At 43.2% G+C, this 18,726-nt stretch overlaps 1 protein-coding gene across 2 annotated transcripts; it reads left to right on the top strand.

The window, feature by feature from the left end:
• The first annotated feature begins 175 nt into the window (after positions 1-175).
• Positions 176-17,951, top strand: mybpha (myosin binding protein Ha). 2 transcript variants are annotated; one of them, XM_034589401.1, is made up of 13 exons: positions 176-468; positions 2,957-3,022; positions 3,690-3,824; positions 4,207-4,374; positions 7,070-7,158; positions 7,261-7,456; positions 7,776-7,915; positions 8,146-8,305; positions 9,000-9,136; positions 13,026-13,212; positions 14,098-14,155; positions 17,456-17,498; positions 17,584-17,951. In XM_034589401.1, exons 1-11 carry the CDS (start codon positions 222-224, stop codon positions 14,130-14,132), a joined length of 1,560 nt encoding a protein of 519 aa, XP_034445292.1. In that variant the 5' UTR covers positions 176-221; the 3' UTR covers positions 14,133-14,155; positions 17,456-17,498; positions 17,584-17,951. The 2 variants fall into 2 exon arrangements, with proteins under 2 accessions (XP_034445292.1, XP_034445293.1); XM_034589402.1 differs by lacking the exon at positions 2,957-3,022.
• Positions 17,952-18,726: the final 775 nt, after the last annotated feature.

Genomic DNA, 18,726 nt, shown 5'->3' with positions numbered 1-18,726 from the left:
GTTTTTATTATTATTGGGAACCAGGGTTTTCCCTGCCTGTGTAAGTCATTGGTCCAAACAGAGATGATGATGATGTGACAGAGGTGGGGAGGGGGCCATCAAAGTAAGGGAATGGGTGGAGTTGTGTCCTCCACCGACCCTCTCACCACATATATATATATATATATTCCCTAAGACCCCCTGGTTCCCTCCATTCAGAGTAGTGGCCATCAGTCAGCACAATGCCAGGCAAACCGGCGCCCATCAAGAAGTCTCCTGCCAAGAAGGCCGCCGAGAAGGCACCTGAGCCGGTCCCGGAGCCTAAACCCGCCCCAGTAGAAGCTCCACCTGCGGAACCGGCTGCTGCTCCACCGGAGGCCGCTGCTCCCGCTGAGGCTCCGGCCGAGGCAGCTCCTCCTGCGGAGGCAGAGGCAGCATCGCCCGCCGCCCCAGCTGAGGACGCCCCCGCCGCGGAGGAAAGCGCTCCAGGTGCCGTACTATGGATGAAAAGTCACCTTAGTTAACTAACTAGAAAAAACCTTAAACAAACAAGGAGCATTAAAGTAAAGTCAGAACTTTATATAACTTTATAAGAGCAGTCAACTCCGGCAGTAAACTTTACTTCCCTGGAGGTCATGGTGTTTTGTGGTGCTGTTGCTCTGCAGTGTGTGGTACAGACCAGTGTTTGTATTATTTTGTCAATATAACAGAAACACTGCTCTGTACAATGCAACGCATTTCAACACCACAAACTACATCCTCCCAAAGGATCTGAAATCACACTGTTGGACACTGTGACCTTTATGGAGGAAGGATTTGTTGCAGGACTTTCTCAGTTAAATCTCATGGTACCTACTAAACTGACAACTGAGTGAATATGTGCATCCTCATCTTTACTCTTTTCTTTATTTGCATGTACAGTATTTCGATCTTGTGCACACAATGGCTCCTATAATGTAATGCTTTTTTAAAGTGAAATGTTAAATATCTATTAGAAGACAGAGTATAGATGTAAAACAAAAAAAATGTTTGCATTTCATTATGTTTTTGTGTGTCCTTTGCTGTGTACAAATAGCCATGCTGCATGCATAGTAACCAACACTCAGTTTCACCGGAAACTGAGAAAATAGGTGGGTGCAGCTGATCATGGTTCTCACACACAACAACAAATCCCTTGTCCTCGCGCCTGTCGTCAGTCACTGCACTTACAGCAAAGGAGACATCAGCCACAACTGTTGAAACAGGAGCTGCTGCAGCAGCTGTAACTTCATCCTGTTAAGATCAATTCCTCCTCACAATGTGGAGATTCTCCATGTTATGACATGACCTTAAAACAGTGCAGACATTTATATTCTCAGATGTCTTACATCCTTAGGTGTAGTACAGTGAAGTTTGATACTGGCACAAAGCTGCATCTCATGCACCGTGATGCCGGTCGGGCTGTTTCAGCGCCTGGGGTCAGCGGATTGGACTGACAAAAACTTTCCCACTCATAAATAGCAACTCACCCACTTTCCAGAGAAGTATTTGTAATATGATGAAAGTATTAATAACATGATACCAAGGCATTTAGATAATGTTTATGTGTTAAAGGTTTTTAATTGTATTATTAGAAGTAGTCTGGTCTAAATCAATGAACTATGACAGACCAATCATTAGAATAGGAACTAAAATTACATTTGAAGTTATTGCATTCCAGCGTACAGAGTGTACTGAACTCAAAGCGCTGTCGATCCTTATTTACTGGAATATAGTTGAACTTTTCATTGGTGCAAAAAAGTTTTGCACACCTGTATAAATAAAAGGTAACTATTTACAGTAGCTTTGGCATTTGTCTTTTTCGGGATGTTTTATGTGTCTAATACTTAAATGTGTATTAGCAATACTCTTTTTTTTTATCAATGAATTCCGACTATAATTCTTTTACAGTCAATCATTAATTGTTTAACAGCATCCTGCAGTTCCTGAAAAAGCCAAAAAACAAGTAGAACAAAATGCAGGCAGTGTCTGTAATGGTTAAATTGTTGGACCCACCAGTGTTATTGACATAAGTTACTGGTAACACCAGGGATGAACCTCTCTCGTTCAAATTTCAGCAGAGAATGATTGGCTCATTGCTCCCCCCGCTAACCTTGACATGTAACCCGCTAACTTCATCACACAGCCACAGATGAAGGAGCCGCTCCGACAGCTCCCGCTGAGGGTAAACACACACCACAGGCGGCCCACACACAAGCTTTAATGCACGGTGTGTGTTTGTGTTTGGTTGTTTCCTACTGTGCACTACTGTGTACATGCTGTGCAGAGCTGTGTGTCTATTTAACCAACCCATGGTGTGGACATGCAGTGATCCTCTGCTGGGTGTAGATGCAGTGTCTCTACAATGTTTTCAGGAATCAGTTATTGGCTCATAAATCCACCTGTTCTGTGAAAACAGAAACGTTTGTCCACACTGCTCTGTCCTGCCACTTCCTTCACCGGAATATAGGCTGATCAGATTAGCTTCAAACTGATTAATGTCCTGCATGAGTCATGCCGTAATGTAAGCTCTTAACTTGCTTCCCTAATGGCTTTTTAACGCTAGCTGCTGCTCCTGCTGCTGAAGACGGGGCCTCTGCTCCCGCTGCAGATGCTCCCGCTGCAGATGCTCCTGCTGCAGATTCTCCCACAGATGGTAAAAACACAAACCACCACACAGACAACAAAACCACTACCCAGCCATTAAATACGCTGCAAACACTGATAACTACACATCATGCCTTTCCCCAGCTGTGAGGACCGCTGGATTCTTAACAAGCATTGAGCTTCCTGGTATCTTTTCCAGTGATTGGCATGCTGTAGCACATCCACATTTGATATTTTGGAACGCTACAGCTTGAAGTCTCACGATGGAAAAGATGCTCTGGATACTTATTGGGTTCTCGTCGCTGGTGATTGTTTGTAAAAGAACATTAACCTACTACTTCTTTAATGTTAGCTGCTCCAGCAGAAGCTGCCGTTGTTGAGGAGCCACCCAAGGCCCCCACGCCGCCACCTCCTGCAGGTAATGACGGCATTTATGCTCTGCTGTTGGCTTGGTCCCGTGTTGAACTCCCAACGAGAGATGTTGTTACAGGATAAAATGAGAAATCTGTTCCAGTATCAGAAATGACAACCTGGAATGTTTGGAAACCACTATTTCCAGTTGATAGAACAAATTAAAACTAATGAGAGTTTTTAAAGGATGTGATGTAACTAAACACCCTGGATGACAGAATGATGAACAGCTTTACAGACCGATCGAACTATAAGATCAGGTTACAGGTGCATTTTTCATTATCAGTTAATCTACTGATTATTTTAACAGTTTTGTCTATAAAAGTTTGAAAGATATCCAGTTTTATTTCCCCGTTCAATTGTCAAAACATGAAAATGAGATAAGCATCAAATTCTTGTTTTCGAGAAACTGGAAGGAGCCCATGTTTGACATTTTTGCTTTGAAATGGACAAAGTCTTGCGGTGTTAGACAAACTCATTCGACATTGGACCATTCGATAGACAAGGGGTTGTGAAAAGTTTGAGATTTATACATATTATATATAACAGGGATTTTTTTAAATGATTGATAAGTAGAAGTATGTGTGTAATTATTCTCTCAGGGTCATTTCAGCTCATCTCTCTGATCTCCACTTCCACCATGAATCAGTCTGCTCTGTCTGATCCTCCTTTAGTCCCCACCAGCGCTCCTCTGGACGTGTCTGTGGAGGATGTGAACGACTCCAGCCTCACTATCCAATGGAGGACGCCGGAGACTATTGGAGACTCCGGCCTGGAGGGATACACCATCGAGTACTGCAAGGATGGAAGTGAGTCGTGTGTGAGAGGCTGTGGGGCCGCACCTGTCCCCAGAGTGTCAGAGGGCAGATAGCCGGGTCCGGGCCTTATACGGCCGGCAGCATTTCACCGGCTGTCACTGGATCTCCTGACACCACTTTTAGAAGTGCACGTTTGCTCAGATGACGGCATGTCCTCTTAGGTTTCATCCTAGGGGCCAAAGGGTCCTTCTTAAGGGCAGGTTGTTTGTAAACTTATGTCGACAGGCGATAAACCACTTAACATGCCCCATTAAGGGATGCTTTACCCTTTACATGATATCAAAATCCTGACATGCGTATATCTTTATGCATAACCAAAGTGAAAACTGTACTAAACACTACATACTAAAACCAACCCTGGGTTTTCCTGCAGCAACAGCCTGGGTTGTAGGTAACGAGGACCGGACCCCAGCAAACCGCTTCTGCATCAAGAATCTGACAGCCGGGGACCTGCTGCTTGTTCGCGTGGTGGCTGTAAACACTGGCGGTCGCAGTGAACCTGGTGTACTTGCTGCGCCCGTGCCAATCCGTGAGGTTGTTGGTGAGTAGCACTTGGTACACTGACAATTTCTATTGACTATATAAGCCACGGATGGTCTGTTTAAAGATGTTTAAGTGAGAAAAATATCCCCAAAAATGTAATTGTATTTCTCTACCAAATCCTGTTTCCCTTCAAAAGAAACAGCCCAAAATAGAGGATTTCTCTGGTGTAAAAATAATTTTAAAGGTTGTCTGGCTCAAACTTCTCCATCAGGAGTTCTGCGACGGTTGTAACTTATGACCTTTCCCTTAAAATACTCGTGTTGCACCCAGGAAGGCAGAGGTGGTAATAACGGCTGAGGCCCCAGATGGACTCCACAGATGTAGGCACATAAATCCCACCGGTGTTGACAAGCACTGTCATTAACTATTAATCATCCTTTCACTTGTTTGTACACAGATCTTCAGCATCTACTGGAGGTGGGGCTCCACTAATGAGGAGGTCAAGCTCCCACACTCACTCCACTCACTTTGTTAAAGAGATAACAAGACTAGTAAATAATAATAAAGTTTATTAAGCATGTATCAAAATAAACATTTCAAATGTTCTTAACAAAACTCTTACATAAATTTAGCCAGCCATTTTGACCTTCCCCTAATGTAAGCTATTGTATTCCATAATTTAACTTTAGCACGAGTGGAAAATTGGCTTTGATGCTAATTTCCTCTCATCTTTCTACCACTGTCTATAAAAATACCCAAAGAAAATACACACGCACATCAACAGTTTACTGCAGTCACAGTGTGGACCTGCAGTTTTGAGTTTCCACCAGCTCTCACTCACTGGGTCACTTTGACGTAGTGCAGACCTGAGCTCGCATACCCCCAGTCATCTGAAGCACGGCTTACGGCGTCTGAGCGTATTTCTTGGTCTTGGGTCAAAGTGCTGTGAACAAACAGGAAACCCAACAGGAGAAATGCGGTCATGAAATCAGAACCGCTGGTCAACTGAGGTGAGTGAAACATGAGCCTAATTGGTGCATTCTGGGCGGCTTGTTGGGAGGTAAATTCGGCTGCGTGTCAGTCACACGTTGCCCCGACCAGACACCCATCTGCACTCCCCATACAGACGCTGTCCAGCATATGCAGAAAGCCCCCAACAAAGACACTTTATCCAGAGACAAACAGATTATAGTCTGCTTGCAGGAGGACTTCCTGGCCACTGGATGTTGTAATGCCTGCAACACTTGGCATTGCTGGGAAGTGTACTGATTAGTGGGGATTAGTGTTTGAGCCAAATCTGGAGGCGGACCTGATCTTCATGGGAAATGAGCCGGATCCCAGTGTGTGCAGCGGTGTTACGGCAACAAATGAGAGGACAGGGAGGATGAGGCCTTCTGGGCAAGAAACCAAAGGAGATGAAGAGCAACAGGGGGAGAAAGTGTGACGGTGTGAGAGCTAGAAAAAGCTGGACAACAGGTGAATGGAGAGGGAGACAAGAAGAAGGAGAAGGAGAAAGAGGGTGAGAGGGGTGATGGAGGGCAGCAGCCTGCTGGTTTTAGGTGTCCTCTAAGCCCAGTGAGCTTTTCAGACATTTGCTGCTTATGCAGAAACATGCAAGGGATGCTCTTACTGATACTTAGCACCTGGCCCGAATGAAGCCATCCGGCATAGTGACTGGAAAATGTCTTACAAAGTCCCTTCCACCATGCATCCACATGATTTTAACCACACGTATACAGCACAGTTTTTAGACTGTACTTCACTGTTCTTAGATGGGATGTTGGACCACTCCAGTCAGTTGACCGGGATGAGATCCTCCTGCTGCTTCTCTTGTGCATTGACATGAGGGAACACGTGTCAAGGTTCTGGTCACTGAAGCTATTTTAAGTTGCTGCTAGAAAAGAGGTCTTCCTCTTTTGCTTCTCTCTGCCTGGATACTCTACTTTTCCTCACACATGCAGACACAGACATTTTATCCGGCCCGATTTCCTACATCTTTTGTTATTTATAACTTATCACAATCATCAATAAAACTCTGCAATGAATTTGACAACCACATGGTGGACTGCTTAGTTTGATGCTGTTTTGTGAGTGAATGTAAGATTTTGTATGGTAATCTTACTTTATCTCAGAGAGGGCAAATATACAAGATGCATACTCATTTCATTTGTTTGTTTGTCTTTGTCTAGCTATCATATATTGGAAGATATACAGTGTCAATTCTAGGGCTGATTTTTGAGTATTCATGAATATATAATGTAAAACAATTATTTATATGATAGAGTAAAGTAGCACATTTTTTAGAAGCTGAAACCAGAGAATGTTTTCAATTAATATCAATGCCAATTTCTGTTGACCAACCAATTGATCAACTTATAGTTTCCACTCCAAGTCATACAAGATCCTCATCTTTTCGAAAAAGCCCACAGTAAAAGAACACGTTTATAGCGTATTTATTACTTTAATCGTAAAACTATTAACATTTATTTAATATGGTACATTTGCATGATTTACTACATGAACTCATTAAAATAAGCTGTGCTGGGCTGTGAGTGGTTTATTTTCTGATCTGCCATTTTAAACATACCCCACTCGGAGGTGTTCTTGACACACAACCCTGTACTCAGTTGTCCAGGTTATTTCCTGTGTGCAAAGTTTACCAACGATTGCAGCAGATCAGTTAATCAGAGTCAGAAACTAATGGTGAAAGAGGCAGAGGACAAACGTGTCTGACTTGAGTGTTTGTTTTTCAGAACGTCCCAAGATCCGCATGCCCCGCATGCTCAGAGCTCGTGTCATCCGGCAGGTTGGAGAGCAGGTCAACCTGGTCATCCCCTTTCTTGTGAGCAGCACAAACACACATTTCATACAAAGACAACACACGGAACTTAACGGTCATTACGTCTGACCTCGCTTCACCTTGTGTCTCGTCCTTTCTCCTCAGGGGAAGCCCAAACCTGTGGTGTCCTGGCTGAAGGACGGTCAGCCTGTAGATACAAAGAGGTTCAACATCAGGAACAGCGACAACGACAGCATCATGTTCATCCGCACAGCTCAGAGGGAGGACTCTGGCATTTACGAGTTGACTGTTAAAGTGGACAGCTTTGAAGACAAAGCCGCCCTTACCCTTCAGATTGTGGGTGCGTCGCACATGGCGTGCATACGTTTGCACACAACATAAACCAGCACACATATGCACACATGGAAGCAGGTGTGACATGACATCCAGCTCATTCCAGACCTCCGACTGAGAAGCTGACTTGTTGATTTGTTCGTTTTACATCACTCCTCTAACAATGATGCCCTTCGACCCGGCGTTTGAGCCCGCTGTCAGCTGCCGCCGTCAGAGGCGCGGCCGCACAAATTCATGAGTCATTTTGATGTAACGTGGTTGGGATTAGACACCGTTCTTGCTGTGATAAATTTAATGATATAGCTGACAGTTATGTGTCTCCTCAGAGCTGCCCGGTTCTCCTGTCAGTGCGAAGCTGGTGGACAGCTGGGGCTTCAATGCTGCTCTCGAATGGACCGCTCCCAAGGATAACGGCAACACAGACATCACTGGTTACACCATTCAGAAGGCGGACAGGAAGACTGGGGTACGGCAGATGTCCGCATGCAAATACAAAAACACATTCTTACACCGAAACAGATTTGTCCTGAAAACAGAGAAGTTTTTCTCTTCCTGGATAGAGGTTGATCACAGTCGATGTAAAAATGAAAACTAAAGATATCCCGTTAATTAATGCTTGATTGATTGATTTAACTGATCCGATGAGGTTACATCACAGTGTCGCTGTACTGAAGTCTGCTGTATCTCCGCCTGCAGGAATGGTTCACGGTGCTGGAGCACTACCACAGGCTAAGTGCCACCGTCTCAGACCTCATCATGGGCAACTCGTACGCTTTCCGGGTGTTGGCTGAGAACCAGGTGGGCGTCAGTGAGAAGGGCACTGTCACCAAACAGGTGGCCACCATCCTGAAGACAGGTGAGCTTCTTGATGCAAGCAGCACTTTAATTACTGCACGGTCAGTTTGTTTGTACGAGCGAGAGTTTCAGTGCTGCGGTTCAAGTGTCGACTGTCGACGCTTTAATGATTTGCCGTGTGTGTGTGTGTGTGTGTATGTTTGTGTGGGTGTTTAAAGGGAAGACTTATGGAGTGAAAATGGCCTTGGCACTCATAAGTGGGTAGTTCTCTTGGCTCGTGCCCAGCTACAACTCAAATAAATTTGAAGAGGCTCCGACAACATTAAGACAGCTGTCAGAGCATATGTTGCACTTGGGCGTATGTGTCTGTGTGTGTGTGTGTTAATGTGTGTGTGTTTGTATTTAGACATGCCTGTTTATTGTTGAGTCCTCTCACTTTAATTGATTGCCTGGATTTTTGAGTCAGTAGTTGGTGTCTTTCGGTCGATTGTGTCTGGCCTCCTCGTATAATGTCCGTAGAAATCCAGGAGAAGTCGATGCGCGAACACAGCAGGGGATCCCCTGCTGGATTCACCGTGAGCGAGTTGATGGCGCTTCTAACACGCGACAGACGCAAAAAGAAAAAACGAACAAAAAGAAAACAAATATCTGTGTTGAGCCAATTTTCTGGATTTTATCCGGAGGTTATGTCTGAAAACGGCTTTACAGGCGACACCTCGAGATCTCAGTAAGATCTTTGCTTAATGTGTTCACAGGTATTGTCTACAAGCCTCCCCAGTACGTGGACCACGACTTCAGCGAGGCGCCAAAGTTCACCACTGCCCTCAACGACCGCGCTGCCACTGTGGGATACACCACCAAGCTGCTGTGTTCTGTCCGTGGAAGTCCCAAGGTCAGACATTCACTCAAACTCTTACTGTCTATGTGCTAGTGAGGGGACAACAATTAGCTGTTTTCTCCATTATTAAAATAACAATTAATTGCACCAGTACTCCATCACCTATAATTAATTTTGTCATCGCAGCTTTTCCAGGATCACTGTACTGTTCCTGTTAAACGCATCCCCCTAGTGGCTGGCTGCAGTAATGGTCATAACCTCACACTCCTCCATGTTAGTATATAGGACATGGACCCAACTAAAAAGTCTTATACATTTGTCTCAAACATTGTTTCTGTCATTTAGGTAGTACTTATTGAGGGGGTCCGGGAAGGGACACTAGCGAATAATTATATGACACCAGGATGGTACATGAGCGATCGACTGAAAGTGAACTGCGGTGTTTATTTTCATGGTGATGAAGGAACACATCAGTCACTCTATAGCCTGAATTCTACTCTACAACCTCTGCAAACACCAGAACTAAAATCAGCTGAACACCTATAAGAGATTAACTGATGTATGTCCAATGTCAATTTATCCAAAACAGGGTGTAACTCACAATTTGGTTGAGCACTTGCTACAACTGCTTCATCCCCTTTTCACTATTGGGCAGACTCTGGGTCTAAATGGCGTTATCATTGCAGGATGGCAGCATTTGTATCCTGGATATTATTAGCTTTATATCTGGATAGTGGGTGGAGTTAGAGACGTGTCGTCCATCTTCATATACGGCCTGTGGTTGTGCTTCACTCACACCCTGCTGCCGGCAACTTGCCTCCTCCACCCCAGCCTCCACCTTTTAGTACTGAGTCCAAACATGATTGCGGTAAATGGCATTCATCTTGAACAAATGTATCTGGCCTGCTACGCCCACCGTGGGATTTTGCACGTGTTCCCTGTTTTATCTAAGCATGCTGCTTGGCTAAATCCAGGGAACATCCAAAGAATGGAGCCATCCGCGCCAAGCATAACTGTATTCCCATTGTGCAATAAATGGGTAAATCATGACAAAGTGTTCCTGGCTGAACTATACTCACAGTAAATGAGTCCTGAGGACACATCTGTTGATTATATAGAAAAAAGATTCATCCCTGTTTTCCTGATTAGACGTGTTATTTCGAATTTAAGCCATTTGTTCCTAATGGAGTTCCTCTATAAATCGTTTGAGTGTGTTTGATATACTGCTTCCAATGAGGTATTAATGATCCCCTGCAGACATGGGGCAAGGCTTTCACTGGTATGTCAATGTGAAATTTCAGTACGCCTCTCACTGTTCTTGGCGGCCACCACTCTGGTTAAACATATCTTTACAGTTGTCTGGCTGACGCAGACGGCTTAGGTGGCCCGCCGAGGTAGAAATACATTTGATTATCTGTCCCTGCTGTCCTTGGCTTGTCACCAAGGGCAGCGGCGGTCAGAGATGTAGCTGAGACAAATCAAACAGAAACTGAAGAAGGCAGTAAACTACATGCCAGTGGACTAAGAAAAGAGTGACTGATGGGTAATAGATAGCGTTGGGCTCATAGATAATTGTTTCATTGACAGCTGGTCCAGAAGAGATGGCATGATTTTTTTTTACAGAGTAACAGATCCATAAAAACAAACCTGCATGTACTCTCACTTTTGCATCTCAAAGAAAATTTGAATATTTCACACTATGTGCTGTAGGTGTGTTACAGTGTGTTCATGAGCCGCCTTCTCCTCTGCGGCTCAGACACCAGAGCCCATTGAGAACTGCTGAGGAGCTCCAGCAGAAATGTGGCATGTAGCGTGATAAGTCGTCCCGCTGCCTCTGATAAAGAGCTGTCACGTCCAGAGGCAGAGAGCAGGTTGGGAAAGATAGGGAGCAAAGACAAAGGACAGACAATGATAAGAGCTATAGCTCGCTGTCCTCTTGTAGATGAGTGAAATGTTATTTTTGCCGCCCGCTCACACTGCAGCTCTGTTATCAGTGTGGCTGACCGTCCCCACACAGATGTCCAAACACAGACATGATGAGGCAGAGGAAGATACAATAATAAGAGGAGGAAGAGACAAGTGGCGGGTTGTACGTTGTCTCTGTTTAGCTTCTTATCTCAATGTCAATTAAACCAAACACTCCACTAATGAAGTAGGCTCAGAAATAGCGCGTCCATTGCCAGGAGATGATGGATATTAGGGAATATCCTCAGGGAATAATTCATGGATCTAGAGGAACAATGTATATGAGTGAGTGCAGTTTTGTAAGGGGACTGTTGGGCCTTGTCGGAGGTATGTGCTATTCTAGCGTATAAAAGAATCTTTGATGAGCTGCCATCAGCTCGAAGAACTTAACAGCACTAGAAGAAAACTAAGAAGATCACCAAAGTCAGAAGTCGGGCATGAATGTCTCTACAATTTGAGAACAGTTGTTGAACCACACTGTTTAACTAGAAATACATTTTCACACATCAAAATCATCCTCTATCCCCCTTACTGACTTCTTTGAATCATCAAACATGCTGATTCCTGTTTCGATCTCATCCATCTCACGCAAATGTTCCTCTTACAAAACATCTCAAAGCTGCAAGTCTAGCAAGATGGCCACAGGAGCAGCATTAACATGTGTTGGAGGTATCGGTTTGCAAAAACATCATCAACATCGTCATCATCATCATCAGCAGCAGCAGCATCTCGTCCGCTGCCAAAGGCTTGATATAGAGATCTTGGTTGACAGCCTAGTATGAAATCATGTCCCTCATTCTCGCCATCCCCTCCCTCCTCTGTCCGCTGGGTGATGAAGACTGAGAGGACGCAACGGACGGCTTTAATTCTCCCAACCCAGCTTAGTTTCACTTGAGCTTCTCTGCCCAGTTTCATTTCACTTTCAAATGAAATCCTCACACGTGTTGGTACTTGCATAAAAACCCCAAACTGCCAAAGAATGTCACGGATCAGTCCCTGCATACGTCACTGTCAATAAAACTGTGGAGTTCAATAATAACAGCTGTTAAGTCACAGCAAAATTACCTACTTACTCTAAATATTTGGACTTATTTACATTTTAAACAAATACATCAGTTCTTTAAATAGAAGAAACCTCTATTCTGAAAACTTGTCGCAAGCAGAACTAAATATCTGTCTCATGCTGGTGAGGAAGGGTTGAAGACGTAATTCAATCAGCCGAATCAACCTTGAAGCTGGAACATGCCGAAATTCATGCAGGGAGAGTGTCACTGAAACCCGAAGAAGAACATATCTCGGGTCAGGAAAAGGGTTTGAGTTACTCCGTCTACCCAACAGCCGTCCTCAGCACGATATTTACGTTATGAGCTCACTGGAGGACTTGTTGACAGCAAACTGAATATCCAGCCTGCTCAGGTGATGTGTTTTTTTGTAAGTGTCTCTGAAAAAGAATGAAATCTCTGTTGTGCTGGAGTCAAGTAAGGACAAGAATTGATTTTGAAGTCTTATGCAACACAGGAAAGACTGAACGTCAGATATAATAATGTCCCTCAGTAGAGCGCATACCTCCACCAGTCCCCTTTTGAAATCCCATTTAGATTCACTACATTTGAATTTTTATTTCTTGCATCTTGCACAAACTCATAAATAAATATATGTCAAAAGTAAGTGAATCCTGTATCCATCGCCTGATCAGGAGCTGCACCAAAATGTATTGAGTTCCTCCTTGGGTCATGTCGCACCCGTTACAAAATGTCCTGGAAAACGGTGGTAGCTTTTGTATAATCTTTTGAAATTTAAGGACCAAAGTGGGGGACCAACATTGCCATCCATGCAGCAACAGCAGCAACACAGCTAAAAAAAATTGGACACTAGTTTCAAAACATCACGAGGCACCATAACAAAAGAAGGAAATGTATCAATGAGGCACAGACTTGTTTCTCAGTGACTTTGTATCCTCTCTTCTTCCTCCTCTCAGCCACAGATCGAGTGGCTGAAAAATAAGATGCTCATCGGCAACGACCCCAAGTTTCGTAAGATCTCCAACCAAGGCATTTGCTCACTGGAGATCCGCAAGCCGTGCAGCTTCGACGGCGGCGTGTACACCTGCAGAGCCAAGAACGCCCAGGGAGAGGCCACAGTGTCCTGCAAGCTGGAGGTCAAACGTACGTACGACATTCTCCAGACAAAGATACTAGTTAAAGAATAAGACCGGCGAAATTTTATATCAGGATATTTGATCACAAATCCCTTCACCAGTCTTGATTAGTCCCAAAACCAAGACTTGAATGGGTCGCAAATGTTCACTATATTCAAATAAGGGAAAAAAAGGAAATGAATGTAGTGTTTTGAAAAGTTACTCAAACACTTTTTTAGTGTTAGTGTTGTGCACTTATGGTTCCCAAACCAGGGTTTGGGACCCCATGGGGGGGTTGCAAGACACGGACGGGGGATCGTGAAATGATATATATAAATAAAACCAATTAAAAATAGCATATTTTACCCATAATCATTACAAAAAATAAGGTAGTATTTCAATTTAAGCTAAAACCATGCAAATAAAACATTTCATTATTTGCCCCTACATGACCTCTGAGTCGATGATGGCATATTAGTCGTAGCATCAGTTGCAGCGGGTTAATTTATAGAACCACAAGATGCATTGCATCAGTGGGGGTCCGGGAAGGGACACTAGCGTGTACCAGGATGGTACATGAGCGATCGACTGAAAGTGAACTGCGGTGTCTATTTTCATGGTGATGAAGGAACACATCAGTCACTCTATAGCCTGAATTCTACTCTACAACCTCTGCAAACACCAGAACTAAAATCAGCTGAACACCTATAAGAGATTAACTGTCGGCATCTTTTAGAAGAATTTGTTCAAACAAGGTCTTTTCATGGGGAAACATATGGATATTAAAGGATGGATCATATCATCAGATTGACCAGATTTTGTACTCGTTGACTCTCACGAAACTGTGTAATTATCTGTAATATATCAGTATTTAAATCAGTGTTAAACATGACCTGTTTTTGTCTCTCAACAGAGGTAATTATCGGGGAGGCTGAAAAGCGAAAATAAACGAAACGTCTGAATCTCCAGAGGTAAGAAACAAACACAAAGAAATACTCCTATCTGTGTTGAGAGAGATTGTGAATGTTCAGTAGTTTTCTCGTTGATCTTCATTTCCTCAAAAATACCCTTCAATCACACGTCACTATGACGACACAGCTCATTACTGATTCCTCTCCTAGTGTGTGTATGTGTTACGGGTCCCAGGATTGGTACCACAGCAACAAAGTATTTCTGTAAAATACAGCATGAATGCAGAAGCAATAAAGACACGGAGCATTCAGTTCATCATCCGGACTGCATCTTATTCAAATTCAACACAATTTGACATACAAACATTTTCAATATAAACCTATTGAACATTAGCTTATAACTGGTCTTTATAAGGCACAATAACAATACATGACTTTATTGCAGCGTGTGTGTGTGTGTGTCGGCGCTGAAATACACACTGTGTAAAGTAAACACCATTCCATAGCGACCTGCCTGCAAGACTACGCGCAGGTAAAATAAACACCTATACAGGCGATTGTTGTCACCGCCCACCTAGTGGCGCGAGGGTCTCCCGTCTCACTGTCCAGCGGAGTTTCACAGTTTTTAACAGTCCAACTAAATAATCACAACAACATCAATATGTCTCAATGACACTCGTGGTGATCAAGCTAAGCTTTAGGAGTTAATGTAGGTGACTCTCACCCACTACTAACCTGTAAAATACAGCATGAATGCAGCAGCAATAAAGACACGGAACATTCAGCTCATCATCCAGACTGCATTTGGCATGTGGGCGGAAGTTACCCCCAAAGAGACAGTACGGGGTGCAACTGCTCCCGTGCCAACCGTTCCACCTGAGTCATTTACTGATCTCTCCATAATGCATATGAAACATTCACCCACGTGACTATCACGTATATTACAGTTGCAAAAATTACTATTAAAGTAATTAAATCAAATATTTTGGGGCATACCACATATGCAATGATAGTACAGTTCAATGTGTTTGGCTGATGATGTTCCTTTGCCTCCCAACCTACCATGAATAGTTTAAAAACTTATAGCATCCAATTAAAACCAATAGTATATCTGTCCATTACATATTGTTGGTCACTGGCCCTGCTTTCGGATTTGGTAACGTGGCAAAGATTAATATACTCAATAGAAATACCATATTTCATGTGTATACAGATTTCGTGTTTCTATATATACCCTCGCCATTTGGCAGCCATATTCATGTTGTGGTACCGGCACTTTCATTTCAGCTTTTTAAATGCTCGAGAGGTGTCGCGTTTCAAGTAGTGTCAGGAGACTCTCTGTGTCATTACCACTGCTGACAAGAGACGCATGAGGAGAAAGAGGGTGAGAGAGGAGGAAAAACACAAGAACAAGGGGAGGAAAAGGAGAGCAAGATATTTGAGCGGGGGAGAATGAGGTGACAGATGATGAAAAATGTCGGTGAAGAGATGCACAGGATAGTTGAGGGTTGTAAAAGAGTTTGAGAACAAATGATCATGGTTTTCTTTCATCGTTAGGGACATACCACTGGTTCTTTTTGTGGCAAAGTGAAACACTAATCTCTGTCCCTGCCGGCCAATGAAGGCATGTGAGCAAAGGGACCAATTACATTCAATATATTTAGAAGGCAGCACGTCGCTCATGAATTCTCTCTCCTCTTCTGTCATCTTTGTCGAGAGCCTGTCTGGACCCAAACCGCATTAGACTGCACATAAATGAAGTTAAGATAGGAAATGATGAATAAACCCCAATGTGGGGAATGATCTGTCTTTTCATTCTGTCACTTTTGAACATGACCTGTTAATTATGTCTCCATCTTTATTTGTTTTTACTTATTTATTCTTGAATCATGAACTTCAGAAATTACGTGATAGAATTAGATATTACATTTTCTGTTGATAAGGCTGTCAAATCCTCATGAAGCGGGGAAAAAAACCTGTTTATTCGTCACACAAAATTGTCCAAGATTAATGATCCTGTCTCTGGGTTTCTGCCTTTATTTCTTAAAAACGTGAAGTAAAAAATGACCCACAATAGCTGGACAATTTAGGTTTTAGCAAACAAACTAAATAATATATTTGTTAAGGACTATTTTCAGCTGCAGACTCGATGTTCTCCTACAGCAGCAGCATGGAGAGACTGACAATAAATTACATTATCCACATCCATGTTAATGAAGGTGCAATAATGTTTTAAAAATGTTTTAAACAACGATGGTTGTTTATGGCCCAGAGGAATTGGCTGTATCAGACTTTGGCAACACAGGCCATATTTTTCATGGTCAACACTAGTTTCTAAATACACACTTGCTGATACTATGCCGTTCTCATAGAAACACATATATGCACTTTATGAAAGTCTGTGTGGATGGCAAAAGACCAGAAAAAGTGCTATAAAAATACAGATCATTTTCCATTTTGTCTGATATCTAGTTGATTTATGGGATTAATGTGTTGCTCTCCAACACACAAGACCGCTGCCAGAGAGAAAACACTCAAATGAGAGGAAGAGCTGTGTCATTTGGGTCCTCAACCTTGAACTCAGGGCCTCAGTTCCATGTATTATTTAAATGCAGTTGCTTTGCTACATGCGCACTACAAAGTTGACCTTCAGCACGGTCAGGGACACGTGTGTTCACACTGTTCTGCAAATGGGGTCACATGCCTTCCTGACCACAAACACCCCCCCCCCCCTTCTAGTGTGGCTCGAGTGATCAGATCTTAACGCATCCTTGATGTGATTGGATGCATTCGCACCTGTATTTACAGCTGTCCACTTGTGGTCAGATTACCAGAGGATCGGCTTCATCGCAAGTGCAAACTGGGCCCTATAGATGACGTGGTCGTGCCTGTGAGTCTTTACAGAGTGTCAGGATGCAGTCCCTAAACGCACAGCCACACATGGGAGGGCCCCTCAAGGGGAAAACGAGGGATTATACACAGGGAGTGTGAGGAGCGCCTTTAGGTGAAGGGGGGGTAGGGGTGATGTCAGCGCAGCACTCCACGGCTTCTACAAATGACTCCAGATGATCTGACACACAGCCAAACTCTTCACATTACCATGAGTCAACAGGGCAAGGGGACTGCTGTGAGAAGAAGGGATAACAAGCTACGAGTGACAATATCAAACCTATTAATCCTCGATGGAAAAAATGCAGCGAATCTGACACACACACACACCTCAAGCAAATCAACAGCTTCACACACAAACACACACACACACACACACACTCACTCACGCAGTTTCTCCGAGAACATTCCTGTTGTTAACACCCCGTGACCCCATTTAACCCTCTTTTTGCTTAAATTATCTTTCCCCAGTGCCTTTAATGGACCAGCAGAAGTCCAGGTCTTATGTTGTGAGGTAAGTTCATGAGTGTGTGTTTGCGTGTGTGTGAACGTGTGTGTATAATAAATGCCTCTCTGTACATCTCTCCTATCTTGTCCAGAGTGCTTGAGGAGGTGAGAGAGAAAGTCATGGCTGGCTGTGCAGCAGTGTGTACATAATGAAGAAAGGGACAGAACAACATACCAACATCTCCATTTTGTTTCCACCATCACATCCCGACTCACCCTCTCCTCCCAGTACGCAGGGAGGAACCACACCACCCGACCCATCCCACTCTGCCAGTTGTGTGTTATTTTAGTTGGTGACATGTATGTAAGGCTATATTTAGCCTGTTTTTTTTTCAGCCTGTGTCCATTTGCTGTTTGTTATAGTATTTATATGTACTGCTCAATAAAACAGAGAACCCTTACACATGCTACTGCACTGACTGTATGGATGTTTCAATAAAAATATGTATTTTATCATACATTATTTGGCTTTATTTTATGTTTCATTTAATCTTTATTTAATCAGGCAGTCTCATTGAGATTTTCAATCTCTTTTTCAAGACAGACCTGAGAAGCGACAGATGTTCACAATGAATAAATATAAACAACACAACAAGGACTTAATTAAAACAATTATTCAAGTATCATGAAAACATCAAATACAAATTTGGAGAAGACTGAAAGAACTTATTCTGGATAATTAAATGACTATGCTGTCAATATTTTTTATTTACAGCACATTCTAACAAAGAAGTAACAGAATGGTAGAAAGAGCTTCTAAAGCGCTCAGAGTATATCAGTCCCCTCATGAAACCCCATTTAAATTCAATAGATCCGGATCCACACCAAAATGTTTTATTTCCTGCCACATCCTTCCACCAAGTTGTCAATTTGTCCATAGTTGACATAATCCTGTTTCAGAACAGACAAGCTAACAAACGCAGATGAAAAATGGCCTTGTGTGTGATTCGGGTCCTCTCAAATATTTATATATATACATGCCTCTCATTCTTTATTTACTATTAATGCACTACATCCCAAACTTTCCAAAACGACCTCCAACTTTCAGATCTAAAGTCAGGGGGTAGCTGATGCTAGAAACTGCAGGACTATGAATGATGAAAGATCTGCAATACAGGTGGATTGCACTCAGAACTAGCAGATAATGAAATCAAGAGTTGTGATTTGCACTTCAGGGCCACCGCAGGGTATCAGTGGTATTTCCCAGGAGTTCTTCCAGATGAATTTCCTGATGA

Source organism: Hippoglossus hippoglossus, chromosome 7 (assembly GCF_009819705.1).
Source record: "Hippoglossus hippoglossus isolate fHipHip1 chromosome 7, fHipHip1.pri, whole genome shotgun sequence".
Lineage (NCBI taxonomy): Eukaryota > Metazoa > Chordata > Actinopteri > Pleuronectiformes > Pleuronectidae > Hippoglossus > Hippoglossus hippoglossus.
The sequence above is the reverse complement of the archived record's forward strand: the minus strand, read 5'-3'. Positions and strand labels throughout refer to the sequence as shown.